General features: G+C 46.5%; 7 protein-coding genes across 7 annotated transcripts; 6 read left to right on the forward strand and 1 right to left on the reverse strand.

The window, feature by feature from the left end:
• Positions 1–98: 98 nt before the first annotated feature.
• Positions 99–2496, forward strand: F5147DRAFT_778800 (uncharacterized protein; the record flags this gene model as incomplete). The annotated part of the gene is made up of 6 exons (XM_041442188.1): positions 99–494; positions 549–852; positions 925–1320; positions 1434–1571; positions 1628–1776; positions 1840–2496. 6 exons carry the CDS (start codon positions 99–101, stop codon positions 2494–2496), a joined length of 2040 nt encoding a protein of 679 aa, XP_041287723.1.
• A 1124-nt stretch (positions 2497–3620) lies between these two features.
• On the forward strand, positions 3621–6103 carry F5147DRAFT_778801 (uncharacterized protein; the record flags this gene model as incomplete). The annotated part of the gene is made up of 8 exons (XM_041442189.1): positions 3621–3666; positions 3730–3788; positions 3840–3911; positions 3989–4078; positions 4138–4371; positions 4429–4659; positions 4713–5900; positions 5951–6103. 8 exons carry the CDS (start codon positions 3621–3623, stop codon positions 6101–6103), a joined length of 2073 nt encoding a protein of 690 aa, XP_041287724.1.
• A 5228-nt stretch (positions 6104–11331) lies between these two features.
• On the forward strand, positions 11332–11726 carry F5147DRAFT_545213 (uncharacterized protein; the record flags this gene model as incomplete). The annotated part of the gene is made up of 3 exons (XM_041430312.1): positions 11332–11433; positions 11490–11582; positions 11634–11726. Coding segments are annotated over 3 exons (288 nt in total), but the record flags the coding sequence as incomplete, so codon positions are not given.
• Positions 11727–13184: 1458 nt separating this feature from the next.
• Positions 13185–13520, reverse strand: F5147DRAFT_545004 (uncharacterized protein; the record flags this gene model as incomplete). The annotated part of the gene is made up of 1 exon (XM_041430309.1): positions 13185–13520. A coding segment is annotated over one exon (336 nt), but the record flags the coding sequence as incomplete, so codon positions are not given.
• Positions 13521–15576: 2056 nt separating this feature from the next.
• Positions 15577–15894, forward strand: F5147DRAFT_584748 (uncharacterized protein; the record flags this gene model as incomplete). Its single annotated transcript, XM_041431811.1, has 1 exon — positions 15577–15894. The coding sequence occupies one exon, from the start codon at positions 15577–15579 to the stop codon at positions 15892–15894; it is 318 nt and encodes a 105-aa protein (XP_041287727.1).
• Positions 15895–16518: 624 nt separating this feature from the next.
• F5147DRAFT_718816 (uncharacterized protein) lies at positions 16519–18467 on the forward strand (the record flags this gene model as incomplete). The annotated part of the gene is made up of 4 exons (XM_041438728.1): positions 16519–16573; positions 16630–16799; positions 16852–17518; positions 17572–18467. 4 exons carry the CDS (start codon positions 16519–16521, stop codon positions 18465–18467), a joined length of 1788 nt encoding a protein of 595 aa, XP_041287728.1.
• Positions 18468–20632: 2165 nt separating this feature from the next.
• On the forward strand, positions 20633–21087 carry F5147DRAFT_819484 (uncharacterized protein). The gene is made up of 2 exons (XM_041443645.1): positions 20633–20815; positions 20869–21087. The coding sequence occupies exons 1-2, from the start codon at positions 20648–20650 to the stop codon at positions 21043–21045; spliced, it is 345 nt and encodes a 114-aa protein (XP_041287729.1). The 5' UTR covers positions 20633–20647; the 3' UTR covers positions 21046–21087.
• Positions 21088–21127: the final 40 nt, after the last annotated feature.

Genomic DNA, 21127 nt, shown 5'->3' on the forward strand with positions numbered 1-21127 from the left:
TGTTGTTCTTCGATTCTCTTTTCTGACTTGTTGTCTGCATCACATACCCGTTCCGTCATACCAACATTTGTATTAATAAATAAATATATTCAAATATCATGTTCCCTATACCCGTTTTACAGGTGTCTGCTGAGCCGACCGACAGTGACACCACTCCTGCAGAACTAAGGACGCCCGAGCTGCCACTACAGACACTAGCACAGTCTACCGCACAGGACTTGCAGCCAGTTCTCCCTACGAACGACACACCCATCAAACGTAGCTGTTCTACGATGCAACCTTTCACAACCAATACACGCTGCCGACATACCACTCTCAATGCCATGGGCAAGGAGATGAAGGGATGTTTGGTTGGTCCAATGCCAGTGGAACAATTTCTCGAGGAGTTCCTACCGCCTTCAGTGATCCCGAATTATGAACCTTTAACCTTCTCTGATGGCACGTTCGAGAGCACACTCTCTGCTCTCCATGAGATGAAAGCTTATGAACCATTTGTAAGTGCTTCAACCATGATATTAAGATTGCTGCTAGTCTGACTCCGAGTGCAGATTGACACTATGTCATCTTTTGCCCCTGGTCTATCGTTTATCAACACCCACAACCATCCAGACACAACCAATTGCAAATCATTTACATTTCAAATCAAACCCGACATCTGTGTTTATGCCGATGGAACCTCGCCACCCCGCGCTAGACAATCATCCTGTGATGTCTCTGCTGCGGAAGTGATTATCGAATTCAAGTGGGATCCCCATCATAATCCATTCTATACGCCTGCAAGTGGCCCAAGTACTACAGCACACTTCATATCTGAAACCGACAAGGCCATGGACACACTGGGCCAAATAATGAGTTATACCGCAGCTCAGCTTGGCGCACAATACTGAACTCATGCATTCTCCATTCTGATCGTATACGATCAAGCTCACATAATAAGATGGGATAGGGAGGGAGCTACCGTTTCTTCTGCCATCTTCTACAACAAAGAACCACATCTAGCTGATTTTTTCCATCGTTACGCACAAGCATTGCCTGCATTGCGTGGTGTTGACACTTTGGTAACACTTGCTAGTGCCGAGGAGGCTCGCCTTGCAAGGTCGCAGTTAGGCCTTTCTGCTACTAGACACATGTTGAAAGTGGCTGTCCCTGATGTCGATGACACTGGCTTAATTACCTTGGTGTTTCCTGCACCTTCACCGGTCGGTCAATCCCCTATTGGCCGATGTACACGCGCATGTCCTGCGTATGATATTGACAATGACAGAGTTGTCATGTTCAAAGACTCTTGGCGGGTCGCGATCGCCGATGTCCTACCAGAAGGTGAGACATACAAAATATTAAAAAAAACAATGTTTCCAACATTGCGTCGTGCATTGCGTGTCACGACGTACCCTCTATCCCTCAACAAACCCTGCAGACTCACAAGTTCGCAGATGCTGTCTGGGCATGTTCACACAACGCGATCATTCCGCACATTCATTATCGCCTGGTCCTCAACATTGTGGGCAAACAGTTATGTGAATTTGCAAGCTCTCACCAGCTCGTCACAGCCGTTCGTGACGCATTAATTGGTACATATTTTTGCCACCTCACCCTCCCAAAAAGCATTATATTCATATTGCTACAGCTCACAAGGACACATATCACAAGGCGGGCGTATTGCATCAGGACCTCAGTGCAGGAAACATTGTCATCCACGATGGCAAGGGCATCCTCATTGATTGGGACCTATCAAAGTTAATTGACATCAAGGGTGCTCGGCAAGTAACACGTACGGTTCGTTCATTCCGTGCCAAAGTTTGTTAGTATACTGAATCTGTTGAATCTGTTGTCAATAAGGGAACCTGGCAATTCATGTCTGCCCACCTGGTCGAAAATGAAGACACCACACATGATGTTGAGGATGACCTAGAGTCTAGTCTCTATGTCATCCTGTGGGTTGCCTTACTGTGGACGAAGACTTACCTGACTGTCCCTGCACGGTCATTACTCATGAAGCAGGTCTTCGAAGTTGATGAATTGGAGGGGGTTGGATCATCCACTAAATCGGCTTTTCTCAACTCGAGAACACAACTTAGGGGTGATGTGTTTATCGACCGCAAACCGCTCGACAGGCTCATTCTTGCACTTACCGAGCTCTTCGCGCTTCGGTATATTGTGGTCACTCGGGAGCAGCAGGATGCTTACGATCAAACATGCGAGCACATGGAGAAGACAGACGCCACTAACATGACCTTCATCATGAACCTCTTGAAGGCGAATCCTGCTTACAAGTTGAAGACAGACATGGAGATCTTGAAGTCACACAACAGGATCATCGAAGTTTATGACTTTCACCTTCAATTAGAAGGCTGGCCTCAAGATCCTCCTGTGGAGCAAATTCTCACTTCCAATGGGAAGTTCCACGCGAAACGCTGTGTCTTCACGAAGTCACTATGTCCTTCACAGGTAGAATTAACGACATCTAGCAAGAGACGTAGAGTTGGGGATAATTAGCCATATGGGCATATTGCCTTGCATTTGGTTCGGTGGCTGTCTCGATTACCTTGTGTTTTAGCCTTATGATACTTTTCGAATACTTGCTCTGTTGCGTTGCATATCAATCTTGATTCATGACTCACATATGCGACATTGATTACTGCAACAGTAAGCGCATATAAGTTACAGCCTGAATAGAAAAATCAGATGTCTTTTGCCCCAAATGCGATACCCACTTATACCCACTCGGATAACTTAAAAGCATTCATATAGGGTCACCATGTTCGCAATATCGAGCCCTGTCTCATGATTTCATTGCCGTTGACAAGTGCCTTGGCGGATCGAACGTGACAAAGAAGTTCGAACTTGTCGTTGTTATTCAGCGGGTGCATCTCCAATACATCCGCCATGATCTGGGACATAACTACCTTGTTCTGCAGGAGAGAACCAACTGTAACCAGGCACAAGAGGGACTTATAAAAGGGACAAAAGAGAAAATACATGCGAGAGGCTGGTAATTATAAGACCGATGCGCAGTTGTTCGTACTACATTATTACTATATTACTACATACAGCTAATCATGATGGAAAGAAAAAAGAAACAAAGCGAACATTTGAAGCTTAAGTAATGAATGGAACTCAGCTGTTGCCGGTCAGCTGGTCAACCACCTTTGTCAGCACCTTCCGGCAATTTCCAGTTCACTATTTAATCCTCTTTAGACCTTTCTGATTCTCTTTTTTTTTTCACCATGCACTCAGTCGTAGTTATGGCGCTTTTAGTATATTTGTGTTGGAGTGTCTTCGTCATAGTCGAGACCCCTGCTGACTTTTGGGTTGCTTGTCGCGATGCTAGTGTTTCATCTTGTGTCTTGTCCCTCACAACGTTCATAAGTAAGTTTCTACTGTATTTGCAAGTTAATGAACCGTTGTAGTCTGTAGATTTACCCTATTGTCGTCCCAAATGTTGATTAATTATGTTTAGTATTTCTAATGCTCCCAAGCGGTTATTCTATTGATTGTTGTTCTACTAAGTGAGTCTGGTAGCAAGACTTCCATCGAATGAATCGTCGATTTATAATCCACTCAGTCGTTCACAATAAAGAGAAGGCACGCACCCTCCAATGCGGCCATTGCACTGTGCAATGCATCCCAGACAGATCACAATAAGACGAACTGGTATTGAAACAAGTGAGTGAGTTTGCCATTTTTACAGGACAGCACTGATCATATAAATTGGATACTACATTGCAGCTATTCTTCATAAGCCTCATCCTGTCATGGGTATCTTTCAAAGTCAACCCTGCGCGAAGGTAATACCTCCTGTACGACATGTTTTGCAAGATACATGAGTTTCTCTGCAGATTTTGTTAGGCATTGGGAATACAGATTCTCTGGCGTCACTGGACTGCCTCTCATCATTACACTCCCTGGAGGTATGTTTAAATAAATCAAGATCTCATTGCGTATCACTCAATAACTAATTGTTCTGCTGGAGCACGTTCCTTTGAAGCGAAAGGCTGTAGATCACTTTCTTGACGGTTGTGAGCAGCCCACTCACAAGAGACGTATGGACTGCCTTTCATTGTTGCACTCCCTGGAGGTATGTTTAAATAAATCAAGATCTCATTGTGTATCACTCAATAACTAATTGTTCTGCAGGAGCACATTCCTTTGAAGCGAAAGGCTGTAGATCACTTTCTTGATGGTTGTGAGCGGCCCACTCACAAGAGACGTACACCTGCCTTCTGGAATGGAAAAAATCGATCTTCGCAGGATCCAATCCACTCAGATCTTCGACAGGCCCAGACATTGTCGTTTGTATGTGACTTTTCCAAATCCTCAATCCCTAAGAAATGCACTCTGGTCCGCACGTATGCGATCGAAGACCTAAGTGTAGGTCACCCAGTTCATTATTCATATATGTTGTTTAAGTCTCATTGTGTTTCATAGGTCCAGGAAGAAGGTCCTCTAGGCTGTTTCTCAAGGACTCATGAAGGGCTCGAACAAATTGCCAGTATCACAAAGCCATCTGTAAGAGCCGAAAAGCAAGTGTCAGAGAATTTTCTGGAGCAGGATAAGGGAAGGGCAAAACGCAAAGCCTCTGACGTGCCCAGCGGATCTTCTCCTCCAATGCCTAAGAGGTGCTCTTGGTCCTGCTTGTCTGTAATTGCCGACCAAATCGTGAGTGCGCCAGATACCTCATGGCCAAACTTGTCTCATCACATTTTTGACAGGGATTACTTGTAACAGAGGTTTTAACTGTCCAACCACCGTCCTCATGTTGGCCGTTTCCCAATGAACTTGTTTTAAAGATTCTGGAAGACATGCCAACTCAGGATCTGCGAGTCGTCGCGCAGGTATCTTGTCTCTCTCGGGAGTTAGCCGCTCCTCTTTACCTCCATTCCGTAGGCTTATCATTTGATGATACCTCCCTGTGCATCAGCACACAAGCGTGTTTCACCCTTCTCATGTACAGGCGCTCAACTTTATTTCGCGTGCCAAAGTATCTGCAATGCAATCTCCTCGATGCAGATGATCGCCACCTCCAGGCGCTCTCGAGCTTCATAGAGTTATTGGGAAGCAATTCATCGTTATTTGTCTCCATTGTGAAAGATGGCGAGATGCTGGGAGATTTTGCGCCTCTTTTTCAGTCCATCCGAGACTCGGGCTGCAGGAGTCTTCGGTTCTCGGATCAGTGGGGGTCTCACCTTGCATACCCTCCGCCGACTCTTCCTGATTTCATTGCTGCTCTGGATCCTGCCATCACAAATAACTTTCACATTTTCCATGTCAACTCCCCAATATTTTTCTCCCGATCTATGGTCGCACTTACCCTCTCGTCCTTGCGGGGCTCTTCATTGACCAACCTCAGCCTAACTCATACTTCATTGAGCATTCTCCAGTGGACGGTGTTAATGCATGACATTCACTTCCCACGGCTTCGTTTTTTGTCTATCGACATCGAGTGCCCTGCCACCACGCTCGTCGAGTTCTTGACATGGCATGAGGTTCACCAACTCTGGCTTTACAGTATGCGTCCGGAGATCGTTTCTCTTGATGGCATGGACCTTATGCAAAATGTAACCACTCCCCGCATTCCCATACATAGCTTGCACTCTCTCGCTGGACCGCACTGGTACATTTCGTCACTATTAGACAAGGTTCGTTTGCCTCTACGCATTCAAAACCTCGACTTGGAGCTGGATCGCCACTTTCTGACATCCACTCCCAATTACTTATTGGCAATAATCAATATTACCCAACAATTTATCCTCATAGATCACCTGCGACTCAGTTTTTACGACAGATCATTGATTTCCCAAAGTTTTGATGTCTCATTGGACGAGTATCGAACTATTCCGGTCAAGAATCTCACTATCTTTCTACCACACTGGTACAAATATTCAGATCGACACCCTTTGGTGAGCGCTTCATATGAGGCCTTTTCATGTTAAGCTAATGTCATTTTAAGGTCAGCTGCAGTCCTTGGCTACAAGCCTTCCAGCACGTTGAGAAATTTTTTCTCAGGCCTGGAGATGTAACAGCATCTGAGCGGCAGGAGTTGGAGGCTGCTTATCGTCGTCCAGAAAATCCTTATTGTTTGGACATTGGCCATTTTGTGTAACATCTATATCTATATCTATGTCATACCACTCCAGGTGTATTGTCTTCCTCTACTGCTGATGATCCTTATACCCACTCAAATACCCACCTAGTTTACTCTAGAACGTACTGCGTCTGAATATACAGAATTTCCCAGGCTGAGTTTCATTCACTACATAATTCTCAAAGCTTTGTGCGTGTTTCTCTTTCTGCTTCGATGTTAGATTATTAACATAGCCATGATAGTTGTGAAATAGCAATATACTACAAGGTAGCATTGTGCTTTGGACTACACATCGGCTTGCGGACATATGGCGCCAAAATCCTGAGAACTGTCAGTCATCATGATTGTCCAAACCATGCCCTAGGACTTACCCGGTTCATGTTACGCTGACATCGGTCGGCGTGTGCGAACTAGGATAGGTCTTCTCAGCGACGGCTCGAGTGAGCCTACTGAAGCTGAGGGTGGTTCTCGGCTTGACTGAATGTCAAGGGTTCCTCCGGTGATCTCGGTAAGACGGCGCTCGTCGAGATACAGGGCTAGTGGATACGGCTAAGAAGCAGGGAGCAACTTAGAAGTGCGGTCTTAGACAACCAAGTTGGAAGACTTAGTTGAGCAAGTTCTGGGATGAACCTAGTAGATTAAAGTAAAGTCTAAGTACTATAATCTGTCTACTTATATGTGCTACATATAGGTATTCTAGCTCAGTCTGTAATCTATAGTATATCTAGGATCTATGATAACAAGACATGAGGTCAGATAAGGTACATGAGGCTTAACCTCTGATCAAGCATGCAGCGCCAAGTGCGACTGCGCATAGGTACCATGAGGCGCCAAGGGCGCTCCGGATCTTCATGAAGCGACATGCTGTATACATGCGCTTGATCTAGGGTGACCATGAGGCATACAGCCTCCATGGATCAGGTACAAGGCCATCTAGGCCAGGGGCGGGTCATAGCGCCAGGGGCGGCATCACAGCGGTCCAGGCCGCTGTTCTTCTAAGTGTGGGCAGCACACCGCCGCGTTCATGGTCTAGTAGAGCGGGGACTGGTGTAGGCGGAGTGGGGACTCCTGTAGGTGTTACGGATGCCTGTAACAGTTCAAAGGTTTCAGCACAACGTCGGTTTCGCCCCATTTCATTGATATTGAGTGGCAAATGCGACTAGTGCCTACTGGAACGATGTCAAGATGCTGGCTGTGGGTAGAACTCCAAAGCTGTGCGCCAAAGTCCCCATACGCTTGGAAAGGATCTTGGTGTTCTGCCGCTAGAGGTGTGTTACGCCACAATGCAAAATAGTATGTTTGCTGATCTTCCTCCCCTGTGGAAAAAATGTACTTGATCACGCCAGGCACAAATTCTTGAAGCGTCCGCTGAAAGAACACGTTTGAGTCTTCATTTGACCAGGCGTGACCGGAGTACTGCACGTCCAAAACATTCAAGCGCTTGTATAAAATAAGATGCTTGCTTCTAGCATGAGGACGCCCCTGACATAGGCGAGTTTCTGCTATTTGCCATGCTTTCTCGAGATCATTGGGAACAGGGGTCTTGAGAACATGGATATCCTGATGAGAACTGGTGTTTTGTCCAACCATGGATGGGATGTTTATGTTGGTTTTCTCGCCTCCTGTGAATGGGTCACAGCATTGACCCAAAATTTTCGCTGCTTTGTTAAGAATGACAGGTCCCATAGGATTCTGCATCATAGCTTTAATGTTCGCGGCCGCGCAGAACATCTCCAACATTGTCTTCTCCAGTTCTCCTGTTATGTCGTTTATACTGTTCATGTCCTTCTCTATTCTTGGAACATATGCTCACCTATCTTGTAGTTTGTGTTTGTTCTTTGCAACGCACCGATGATTCTCTCAAATGGGAACATCCACCAACCGTGCATAGGACCATATCTCAAGAGGAACTCACGGATGTGTAGAGCTGCGTGATGATTGGGGCGCCACAAATGGTGCGGAAATATCTCTTGGACGCACTCGAGGTACGCCTTCATACACACGGTGTATTGCTGAGCGTGATGAGGTGACGTTACATGTGAAGTTCCCCAGCGGATCGCAGTCGCAAGCAGCATCGTGCTGTGAACCAACTTCTGCCTTTGAGATCTGTGCTCCGCGCCATCAGCCGCACGTCCTGATCCCCACAAATCCATAAGGGCCACTGGTAAGTCAAATTCAATCGATGATTTCCATTGTTCTGCCTTAAGTTTGCCGTGTTCCACGTCCCCTAAGTTTTTTGGTGGGCCACGGTGCCACGATGGTCTCCGAACCCTTCCTAGCCTTTCCTGAATATCGTTGATCTCCCTATCCACCAAGACTTCAGCTGATCTGCTCAGTTCAGTCGTATGCACTTGTGCGGCGTACTCCTCTATCAATTCATCAGTGATAAATGCCTAATCACAAGGACGCAGCTCATTCTCCCCAATATCAACATCCATAGGGGCACATACTGGGAGCACAGACTTTGGACTCGTCAGATGGTTTGTTATTCCCCCTCAAACCATTGACTCACTAGCAACACTCCAATCATATCTTTTTTCCTAGGATGTGTTCTATTGGACAACTCCACCCCATATTCCTGGACCAGCGCTTCCAGGACTGCGACACGCAGGCGGGTCATTGCGGACACGGTAGGGTTTGATGTTAAAGTTTGTCTGCCTTTCTCTAATTCTTTCAGATCGACAGGTCTATGGTTGCCCTTCCTGAGCTCCTTGTTCGCTTGCTTGTCTATCACGATCAAATCCCTGAAGTGGTGTTGAACCAATCCCAAGAATAGATTATGCATGCCATCGATTACGATGAACCTCGTTGGATCCCAGTATGGCAGCCGTAAAAGTTCTGACCATCTCACCCCATATTGCTTGAATATCTTGTCGCGATTTGCCTTCGTCTCCGCATTTTTCCACTTTTCGGCAGCCGCTTTATGTTCCTCGAGTGTACGTCGCGTCCATCTTTCACAATTGAAGTTTGCGATATTTGACTTCATGAGCCAGCACAATCCACACATTTGGTTTGCAGTTGGGCCCGCGCAGCCTGCTAGTTTATGAGCCGCAGGCAAATCGTTGACTGCAACAGCAATGACAGATCGGGACAGTCTTCCTGTTGCGTGCTTGACTGTCTTTGTGAACCACGTCCCGTCTTTCCAGGATGGCAGGAAGAAATCGACTACCGGACGAAGGAAATGATTTATCTCATCGACAGCCGGCTCTCTGGGCCCTGGGATGATGCCGACTAGGTACATATTTTCGGCCTTGTACCAGAGGCTCGGTGGGAGGTTCAGCAGTCCCATCGCGATCGACCCAATAGACTTCTTCTTACCCGAGGTTTTATTCCCGTAAGGGTTGAACCAATCCACCGAGAGACTCCACGCTAACCTGAGATCAGTTCTCTTCAATCCATCGATGAAGGGCTTCCCATCAGAACCCAGAATCTCTCCAATCGCTGTGCCATCCTTGATGTCCCATATCTGCGAATCGTTGCTGACCCTTGTTCCTCGGTCCATGGCCTCTTCCATACCAGGACGGCTCAGTAGGCCGGCGAGAAAAGAGTTGAAGTCTTGTACGACGTAGGGGCGCACGGGTACGTACAATACTTGACCACTCTCTTTCATACGTTTCACTAGCAATTGCCCGCATGGCTTGCTTCCATGGTACTTCTTGTAGGAACAGCGCTCAGGGTAACCTGACTTCTTCTTCATGGCTGGTGACTTTTTCTCTGCATTTGGCGGGTAAGTGTATGAACATCTGGTGCAGGTGGCGAAGGTTTTTGTAACAGCTTCCAGATCGAACTTCTTCCATACAGAACGGATATCACGAGGAATGTATCCCTTCGACCCGTCATATCCTTCTGAGGTGTTCCTGAGCGTGGTCTTTAGGAGAAGATTCAAGAGTTCCAGAACTGCATTACACCATGGCCGGGTAACGTGGCCCAGGATATTCAAGACCAGTGCGATGAACATGGCAAGGAGTAAGGCAGGCTTAGCATTGCTGAATCTTTTCAAGTGGCAGTCTGCTAACAGTTAAGTGATGTGCTCTGTGTAAGTATGCACTCCTGACCTGTTTTAATAGTCTCTGATGTGTCGTCCTTCGAATTCGGATTCTGTGTGGTCCTATGCACAATTACACACATGACGCTTTCCACGGCCTCTTTAGTTTCCTGTAACAACTGGAGATGTGCGTGGCGAAATTGCTCATTACAGGTGTCGGTTCCGACGTTCATGTTCGTCACCTCCCTCAATGTCTTCTCCATCCAGGCATGTTCGTCTGAGAGTGCTGCCAGTGTTTCATCGTCGCCGGTCATATCTAGCTTATCTATGACATTCGTCACTGCACGGACATGGTTGTGGGCTTCACAGTCAAGAAGATAGAGTACGTGATAGTCTCTCCATGCTTCCTCTTCATGCTGACCTGAATGCTCTCCAGAATTGACATCCTGGTCCGCGAGTTTCATCTGTGGCATGCCCAGGGCAATACTGCGCACATAGGTATCATCTTTTTCTGCTACATCATCTTCCAAGGTTATCCTGAAAATGTTCCTGGCAAGATCCTCATCAGCAGCAGCCTGTGCCATTGATAGCTTTTTCTCGACGGGCTAGATTCTTGGTGCTGGTTAGTGTTTCATTTAGGATTTGAATGATGAATGCTCACAAAGTAAATCCCAACAAGGGTGCAAGTTGAGATACCAAGAAAGAAAAATGACAATATGTCGAACACCTTTTTGTAGTGAATGCTGGAGTCGTGATCTTTCAGGTAGTTGTTGTTTTTGCTTTACAGTGTTGTCTCATTGTTGTGCTCCTTGTATTCAACCTTTCGTTTTACAGTTTTGAGTTGTCTATGTATTCTCGGTGTTGTACTCCTTGTATTTAACCTTTCGCTTTACAGTTTTGAGTTTTATCTATGTATTCTTGGTCTTGTTCTTTTGTTTCCATCATTGCCGTTGTCTGTGTCACATCACATTTTGACATCATTGAGTAGTAATGTTTGATATATACCCCAAAATACTTTGCTTTTGCGCGACCCTTCTTGCACCCATCTAACCTAACCCCCAGCCTGCCCATGCCCAGAGTTTGCTCACACTGGCGATATAATCGCCATTTTGTGCCTCTTACCATGCATTGTGAATTTCCTCCAGAACACCCACTGGACCCTCCTGTGTTAACACAGCATAAAGTCTTTCCGTGAGAAGTCGATTCAATTCCTCCCACAATGCCAGGCTTACCAGCTCCTTTGACATTATTCGCTTCTCTCAAGATTCTGAAACCTCGAGGCGAAGTCAGCCGTCTTAACCGAGGAGGCTACAACTTGCAAGAGAAATTAGGGTGGTCATTATCAGAGTACGAAGAAGTTCGCGTATGTGTCTACTATGCTGGGTTTTGTGTGCATGCCTACTAACACTTACTTTGTAGAGTTTCGTCATCCATTTAGCTCGCGAGCACCTTAATGTGCGAAGGTCCTGGAAAATGCAGCTGGTTCCAAAATTGCAATTAGTGTTTTCAGAGGTGAACACTAATTACTCCTTATCTCGAGTTGATGTTTACTTACTTCACCAGGCAAAGAGCCGCTATCCTGTTCTCAAAGAATATAAAGATGATTGGGTAGTGTCGGATTTCTTGCGGGTCTATCTTAAAAATAGTAGCACTCGCACGAACTAGCTGACAGAGAATGTAATCAGAGTATGTCTGTTGATGGCAAACCAAATCTTGGCCTCCCCTCCATTTAGTTTCGTTTCCTAACTTCTATGGTCGAGCCTTTTAATTCAGAACTGAAGCCTCGATTTCATCTTCCAGAAGGGGCAAGGGAAAGAAACCGATCACAGTTGTCTCTGATGCCTTGGGTCTTTGTGGTGGATTGACTCCATGAACCGTTGGGCGAGTCAGGATTGGCGCTCGCGCCTCTACGTTAATGTAAATAGCATTGATTTTATAGTAAGGTCATGAGTGCTCCGCTTAAGTGGCCCAAGTGGCCCGTAAATACGGTACTGAATGCCCCGCCTAGCGGGGCACTCATATGGTCTAAGTGCAGTTCTAAAATTGTGGCTAAAATAAGGCTCTCGACATATTCATGCACATGTTCAGCATATTTCTTAGCACTTCTCGCACAACATAGTCAATGTCTATTCTGTCGTCAAATGTGGAACAGAGTTAAAATATAGTACATATTTAATCATTCGACATATCTAAAATTTACTATTGTATCTGCACATGAATCACAGACGTAACATCTCCTTTATCTGGCTAAGAATCTAACAATATATCAGCCCATGTCCACATATTTAACATTTTTTACCCACACATATTCACCATTTGATCACAAATATTTGACCACAACTAATGGTGAACATTTTCCGACTCTGGTCTTAGATCTTTAGTGAAAATACAGCCTTGTAAATATCAATAATTTGTCCCCGAATTTGAGTAGGACATGTTGTGGAGGCATATTTGGCTGTGTCTCAGGTGTGAGCACTCACAGCGGTCACCGCTCGAGACACTATCATATTACTCTTGTTCTCAAAATCAGATGTACAAACTCAACTGCTTTGTCTTAGGCGATGATTCTTGCCGTAATAATATTTTCCCAGTCTGCATTGCGCTGACGCAGACTGTTGATGACCTTAGAAAGGTCATCAAAGACAAGAAGAAGCCAGAATTACTAGACCATATTGACGCTAGCAATCTCGAGCTATGGCAGGTGAGCGATCTGATGCCTACAATTAGATGTTGATAATATGATATTTCGGAAGGTCGAGCTGCCTGTCAACGAGACGATCGAGCACAATCTTAACTATCTTACACTTGACCCAATGAAATCCCTATCACCTGTGGATGAAATGGTCGATATTTTTGACAACATCAGTAAATTCACAAACTCCTTAGCGTCCTTTTTCGCCACTTGTCACGAAAATCTTCAACATGTTGCCGCTTATTATTCTTATGCACTTGTCATTTTTCTTTCACAAGCACTCACAAGTAAATGTGTGATTCACAAGTGCCCACAAGTGCAACAAGCGCCAAAAGCAAGGAAGACTAAAGTGTGTCGTAGATTACAAGTAGATAAAATTTTACTATGAATAACTACTCCTCGAACATTTGCGAATGGTCTCTGTACCAGACCTCGTATTCTCTGTCCATCCACGGAGGAGCATCATGTTCAGGGTGTTCCCCTGTGTATTGAATCGAGAGACATTGCCAAGTGACATTGCCAAGTTGTGTGGCGTCGATGACCTTGTGCAAATCCTTGTGATCCGTGAATGGAGGGTGGTCGTCGTGTTTCAACAGCTGCGCAACCATTAAGTCGAGTAATAAGTCTGTAGCTTTGTTAGACATATGGCTTTGTTTGAAAACAAACTCTGCCGTTGCAAATTCAATATCGTTACGATACGGGCTCCAGTCGTGAGGAGACTTCGGTGGGACAGGAGTTGGTGGTGTGCCAGGGGGCAGAAACACACCGTCAGCTGTGCATGGTCGTCCTAAGAGCGTGTCAGAATCAGAACACGTGAAAAGCGCAGATTGAAAGGTACTTACCATTGAGGAGCGAGTGATACGTACGATAGTAACGCTTGCTCGCATCAGTGAATTCTGAGTCTGGATCCTCATCGTCAGCCATTGGACCAGGTGGTGATCGGGGAGGCGAGAAATCAGGAGGGGGTGGCAAGAAATCAGGAGGGGGTGGCGAGAAATCAGGGGGGGGTGGCAGGAAATCAGGAGGAGGCGACTGAGGTGGAGATGGAAGCTGTTGCGGTTGGGGAAGATCCAGAGCAGGTGCAACGGGATGGGATGCGTGCATGTGTTGAGTGCGACCAGAGATGTTTCGAAACCAGCGCATACAACCTGGAGATAGGCATGGAAACTGAAGGGCACGGTGAGTAGGCCGGTTTCTGCGCATCATATGAGTAGTGTTGATGCAACGTATGGACCTAGTGAAGGTTTAAAACCAGCCGCTAATATTGAAGAAAAAATTACCCTTGCAAAGGTGCCATTGGAACGAAAATGTGCACTACCCCAGAAAGGGTTTGTTAAAATGGACAGTTATGTCATCGCACCACCGGAAAAGTTCTGGTGAACATTGATGACGGTCACCCCACCACAGGAAAGGTTCTGGTGAACATTCCCTAGGCTATTAGACGTCATTATATCACCAGAAAGGTTCTGGTAAACATTGATACTCACCGTACTTAAGGTATTTCAATCCGGGACATGTCATTTTGTTGAGCACATTGTGCCGAAAAGCGCTGGCGAATATTGATGCTCCGGATGTTGCAATCGACCCTCAATTCAATACGTTAAGAAATATTATTCAGAGTCAGCTTTGGCTACAAATTTTAGAGTGACGAAACTCACCTTCAACTTGGTAACCCACTGCCTTCAATTTTCGTCAGCCTACAAAACCGTCTATCGATAGAATGTCTCAACCTGACGCAGTTACAACGCGCATGGGGACTCGACCTAAGAACGCAACTCAGCATCCCGGGCGCATTTTAATCAATAGTCGTGGAAAGAAGCGTACCACTGCTGAGAAGGCCGCTGACGACCAACGTGAAAGGGAGGCAAAGGAGGCAAGTGAAAAAGCTGTACAAGAAAGTTATCAGCGTATTGCTACTTTGCAGGCACAGATGCAGGCTGACCAAGATGCTATGCGTGTTGATGCACCTAAGCCTAAGCGTCCTCATGCACGCCCGGTGGGGAAGGCTGCAAAGGACTTGAAGACCTCCGACTCGACTATGGATGATAGGCAGGCAGGAGCAAAAATCGTCGCCGATAAGCCTCTTGTCACCAAAGGCAGGGGTCGCGTGGGTGGAGCTAAAAGGTTAGCAGCTGATGCTAGCGTCGAAAATCCTGCAAGTGAGGATGAGGATGGGGAGCTGGTCCAAACCAAAAAGAAGAAGAAACTGGCGGTGAGAGAAGCAATTCAAGCAGTATTAAACGCTGGCATCGTTATCGACTCAACAAAGGCACGTGATGGAGAAGTTCAGAAGACGTCTGATGTGTGAGTTTGTTTATCTATCAGTAACTATGATGATGCTTCTTTTGGATTCCACACACGGTTGAAGCTGATGGGCCTGTCCTTGCCGTTGTACGTTTTGTTTTCAAACGTGATTTAAATCTGTCATTTATTTTTCTAGACCCTTTAGCGGCTGTCAGAGTGGCGCAATACCTTTAGCAATGTGGCTCTCGCCGTGCTCGCCAACTTCTTGACCTCACAAGATGACCTCAAGACTGACGAGGACCGCAAAGATTTTGCATCGGCCTTACTCGACAAGTTCACCTTTTTATGTGGGGACATCGCGGAGGACGGAGAGGTCTCCAACCCGTTCCAGTCTGACCTTATTGTACAGGTTCTCGTGCAGCACAAGTGTGCCACATCCGGCGCTGTCAACCTGCCGGGAACGAACGATACAGTGCCGGGGCACTTGAAGGGCGCTCTTAGTCTTGCCACGGCAGCAGCACGTGTTTTCTACCCTCTCATACAGCTGACTTAACTTACCCTGTATTTCAGATGGAACGCGCCATCAGGCTTTTCGTCAATGGACACATGCTCCTAGGAGACATCGACACCTCTGGCAATGGTCGAGGCAACAAGACCCCGCTCGACGTCAATCCGTCCACAGGCAACCAGAGCAGCGTCCCCTTGGCATTTTCAGAAGCCAATTGGGGTGCGCACACGAGGGCTTACATGGCGTCTATCACACGCTTGCCAGACTCGGTCCTTATCCGAAACTCTGAGCTTGCGCAGAGCCTCACCATGAAGAGGCGTGGCGGCGCGCGGATGGATGTGGACGAAGAATCTGGGGATGAGCGAGCGTTCATTTTCTAGAGGTAATGTCCTTCACTCTTGTAGTTTATTTTGCAACTGACTAGGAGCTTCGACGCTGCTAGTACCTTCAAGGTTATTCATGCTATGTTCCCTGGTCTTTTTTAAATGCTGTCTCGTTGCCGCCTCCATTTCCTTTGTCGCGCTCGTTATGTCTCGTTGCCGCCTCCATTTGTCGCGCTCGTTATGTCTCATTGCCGCCTCCATTCGTCGCGCTCGTTATGTCTCGTTGCCGCCTCTGTTTGCTTTGTCGCGCTCGTTATTAATCTACTTGCTAGTCCTTATTTTTCTCCTTGTTTAACCTTTTATCTACTTAATCCTCTTGTCCGGTTGAAATGCAATTCTTTTTCCTGGTAACAAGTGTGAACAAGTGTGAAAAAGTGTATATAGTGTGAACAAGCTAAAAATAAGTGCGACATAAGGGGATTGTAATGTAGCTCGTTCTAAAAATAAGTGCAAAAATTGTAGGACAAATGAAAAAAAGTGCGAAAATGCTCAAATCAAGAGGAAGGGATCTTCTTGGCAGCTTGTTGCTCCTTGTGACAAGGAGGTGTTCTGGTTCTTGTCCGCTCTTGGGTGAGAAAAATAAGAGCTTAAAAGGAAATTAAGCAATTCGTGAATTTACTGATGAATGCTCCTCAGTATAAGCATCTGCATATTGTTATCCAATGCCCACGTGCTAGTGAGTTGTCTTTTGATATTGCCCCTTTCCTCCTTACTGATCGCGGTCTGACTTAGTGTCTTCTGAACTCAAACTCAACTGCATTGTCTTGGGCGATGATCCTAACCGTGCGTTTGAGATCAAGATTGCACCGACAGAGAGTGTCAGCACCCTCCAAAGGGTTATCAAAGAATACAAGACGCATGGATTCGATGGTGTCGATGCTAAGGCTCTCACGCTATGGAAGGTGAGTGATAGATACCCGAGGTCTAATGCTGATGACCTGATCATTTGGAAAGGTCAAGATTGATTGGAACGACTTACACTTACTAGACACGATCGGAGACCAAGGCGTCGAGTTGAAGCCGTTAACCGAACTGTCTGAAGTGTTCACGGACAGACTAGAGTGCGGATGTATTCATGTCGTTGTACAACACATTCCAGCTGTTGATCGACGACTCGCTTATCTCAAGAAGGGCGCAGGTACTCCGTCAGCTGGCGCAACACCATCCGCATTCTCTACAAAGCAGGACGAGCAAGAGTACCTTTGCAATCGTCCTCGCAGAGCTGCGGACCCTGTTCCAGTCACTCTTCTCGAGCCTATCTTCGCCAAGTTCGTGGATGATTGTCAAAATCATCAACCGACTGTCCGCGATAACGACTTTGTTCAGCAACTTTCGCAATCTATGTCTTCCTTCCATCCCGATGAGCTTACGCGGATGTGTGTATTCCAGCAAGTGCTCCGCGACTACGTTGGCTCGACAAACTTTACCACAGACGGACATCTTTTGTCCACCAACGGAAAGTTTGTGCAGGTGATATTGGAGGTGAAGAACGAGATCGGAAGTGGCACTACCGAACCATTCGCGGAGGCAATGTTGTACTACCGCAAGTTTATGGAAGACTCGAAGATTGAGATAGCGAAGCTCCGGTCTGTCATTCCATGCATCCATATCATTGTCTTCGGTTAGTTCATTTCATCAGATTCATTGCTAAAGCCCTTTATTGACCACAACTAGGGGCATGCATTGGCTTTGCAGGCTCTGTTTTCACAGAAAAGGTCCAGTCTGATGTCCTGGTCCCTATCATTCCTCTGTTTTGGCATTCGACAGACCTCCGTATGCAAGTGATGGCGGCTCGTACTTTCGGGGCTCTCAAAATCGCCATCGAGAAACTCACAAATATGTACTCCCGTCCAATTCCGTCCCTCGAACCCAAAGATCCACGTCTAGGATGTCCTTATCCTCGGAGTTATACCAATTCAACCGGTCGCATTCAGGAATTCTCGTACGATGAGACTCAAATCCTCAGGCATAAACTTATCTTCTTCGGGGAAACCGTCAGCGATGTGGCTGGGAGCAAGATATGTATCAAATTTGTCAGGCACTATTCCCCTGAAGCCCACGAATTCTGTGCCAGCAAGGGGCACGCTCCCAAACTTATCGCCTACAATCCTTTACCCGGCGGCTGGAATATGGTAATTATGGATGTCATTGATATTGATAAGGATTACTTCTCGCAACGGCCTGGCTCATATCGACTGCTCAGTGAGATAGCTGTTTTGGACCGCCAGCCGCTGAAGGAGGCCATCACCTCTCTCATCCGGGAGTTACACGATTACAATGGCGGCTACGTTCATGGCGACCTTCGGGATACCAATTTCGTTGTGAGGAACAACAAACACTTCATGCTGCTCGATTTCGATTGGGCTGGACCGATCCAGAAGACCCATTATCCTATGCTTGTTAATCGGATAGATATTCGACGTCCTGATGGTGCGTGGGATGGGGAGAAGATTGTGCCGGAGCATGACTTGGAAATGCTGGATTATCTATTTCATCCTGAGCAACATGGTCGGGAGCCGGCGCCGCTTTGCTACCGAAGGGTCGCCCATGGCTATGTGATTGATTCATAATTTGTTGTACTTAGGACAGCGTACACATTTTCTCCACATCAAACAATCGCACCATACGAAAATAGCGGTCAATTGATGGGAAGGAGCTTGTTGTTTTTGAGGTCATGTCAATGCTGTCGGCACCGTCTGCCTTTCTCCTGATGAAAGTCATCTTGTTTCACATGACTACTACTGGGTTCGCATCTGGGATCACAAAACCAATCAGCCAGTCGGAGACCAACTCTTGCAAATATATGGAGCGTTGATGCAGCGCTCAAACATGCAGGCGATGATCATGTGGGTGCATTTATTCATCAGTGTCTTTTCAAAGTAGGTTTCGGTTGTCTTTCAGAGTGCGAATTAGAGCAATGCAAAACCCGATGGAAAATTCAAGGCAAGTCGTCTGCGCTTCCCTTTTGGCGGCTGTATCAGTTGTGAACACCCTACTCGCTTGCTTATTCGTCACATCAGATTTTGCACGCTAGTCAGGTCTCCAAGCAGCAGCACGTCAACAGAGGGTTGGCGAGATATGTCAGTATGTTCTTTCGTTTATTGGCTGTTGCAATTCTGACACTGGTATATGGCAAGGACTTCTGGGACGCCGATACCAACACTGAACCTACTAGTCCCGCAGTTTCTCTTGCGAATCCATTGTCTTCCCTTCGTTGGCTTAATTTGCCCGGTTGGTGCATTTTAACACTCGACCTCCAAACACGCCACAATACAATCAATACCGCTGCGGCCCCATCGTTAGAATTTCAACTTATTTCCAGCAGGAATCTCTGTAGGTACTATTCAAGTAGCTGTCGGTTGCAAGAAAAACGTGAGTAGTTTCCATAGCTCCTTTGATATCACGGAAGTTAATATATTTGCAGAGAATTCTTATTTCCCATCCCAGCGCAGCAGAATTGACCTGCACAACATGGGCTGCAGCAGGTACGCACCATACGAATGGCAACGAGGCTGGCAGTTCAATGCAAGCAAGTCGATCTCAGGCTGTGTCTCAAGGACACCCGATGGAAACGCAACCAGGTCAATTTCAGGCTGTACCGGGGACACAAATGCCTCAAGGGCAACCGACAGGAATGCAAGGGGGAGATGATAGGCTTGGGGCAGTTTCATACGAAGCAGTGAGCTGCTGCGGATTTTTCTTCGAATTTTTCTTTGGTCGTCGTCGTCCCACCTCGCATCAGTCATGAGGTCTTCTAAACTAGTTGCTTCAATTCTCTTGAAATTGTGGGCTTTACAGACTATTCCGAAAATTCAATGCCGTTGCTCCAAGTCAGTCTGGAGGGTGTGATATGCCATCTGATCTGGTTTACACTCAGAAGCATGTTTTATGTAAGTAACTTTTAGGTTTGTCCAAGTCGACGCTATTTTTCTGAATGTCGCGCTTGAAATTCACAGCTGATGGTGGTACTACTGGAATGGAGTAGCATTATAGGCTTTCTTGCTATGATACATATGCAGAGAGCGCAACAACAGAGCTGGAACTTCGCCCCTTGGTTCCTTGAGTACTCATCGAGACAAGGACTCGGACTTACCGCCGTCTTCGTGGATCTGAATCCTGAGCACATAGTTGACATTCGTTGGGCAACCAGCGATTAAACTTGAAAATAATGATTCTCTGATCTCAATCGTTTTGTTTTTTTATGTAAGAGATGTGAATTCGAATGGAACGAGCTGACTTGTATTTTGCACTCGTCGAGTACCCCTAATTCAACCCCTCTTCACTACCTCAAACATGGCTACTGTTCCCCCAAGCACATATCAGCCCCCAGGTCCCGTTTCTCCCCACGACCATGTTTTACAAGTTTCAGCCGGACCAAAGGTAAATCATACCCTGATAGTGAACGAGTCTTTTCTAACAGCCTTGCCTCTCAAGCCAGTACAATATGCTCCTGACGACCACACCGCTCATCCCCAACCACGTCAGGAGCAGATGCAACCCACAGGACAGATGGACGCTTCAGAGGTGCCGCAGGATAAAGGGAAACTAGCGGACCAGTGCACTGAACAGAGTCAAAAGAAAGAGGAGGAAGGCTCCGGTTCGGGTGCAGGGCAACCTGGACAACAACAAGGTCGACCCCACAACTATTGGCACACCGGACTTTTTAATTGCTGGGATGATGCTGGGACTTGTGAGTCCCATCAAATATTATCACAAAGTGATTAAATTCACAACCTGCTTCACAGATTGCATGTCATGTTGGTGTCCTTGCATGGTATATGGGAAAAACCGGCAGCGGTTTGACCACTTGCAAGAAAACGATACGGCAGATCCGGAACATGGTGGTTCGGGCTGTGATGCCGATTGTTGTATGCATCTAGCACTTAATGTGTTGTGCGGTTTCGGTTGGGTACTGCAGGTGAGTACAGATTTTGTCGTTCTTCACAGGTACATGCTAAGAAAGGTTATTAGCTTGGACAAAGAGCCACATTGAGAGCGCGCTACCACATTGACGGAAGCTACATCAACGATTGCTTGACTGCATTCTTTTGCACCCCATGTGAACTCACCCAAGAAAGTCGAGAATTGGCAGAGGAGGAAATGACTGCTTCCAATACTGAGAGACTCGGACAGACTCGTAACACATAACACGAACTGGCCAGAATTTCCATGGCTCAATCAATTACTTGCCATGTTTATCTTGGTGAGCGATTGAAAATTCACAACTTGC

The sequence above is a fragment of the Suillus discolor genome (genome assembly GCF_016758755.1).
Source record: "Suillus discolor strain FC423 chromosome Unknown F5147scaffold_76, whole genome shotgun sequence".
Lineage (NCBI taxonomy): Eukaryota > Fungi > Basidiomycota > Agaricomycetes > Boletales > Suillaceae > Suillus > Suillus discolor.

What these genes read in the sequence shown, in the direction of transcription:
- F5147DRAFT_819484 (XM_041443645.1), top strand. Translation starts at nt 20,648, where the DNA reads ATGTCATGTTGGTGTCCTTGCATGGTATATGGGAAAAACCGGCAGCGG. An exon ending in GTTTCGGTTGGGTACTGCAG is followed by an intron (nt 20,816 to 20,868) that starts GTGAGTACAGAT and finishes AAAGGTTATTAG; the next exon opens with CTTGGACAAAGAGCCACATT.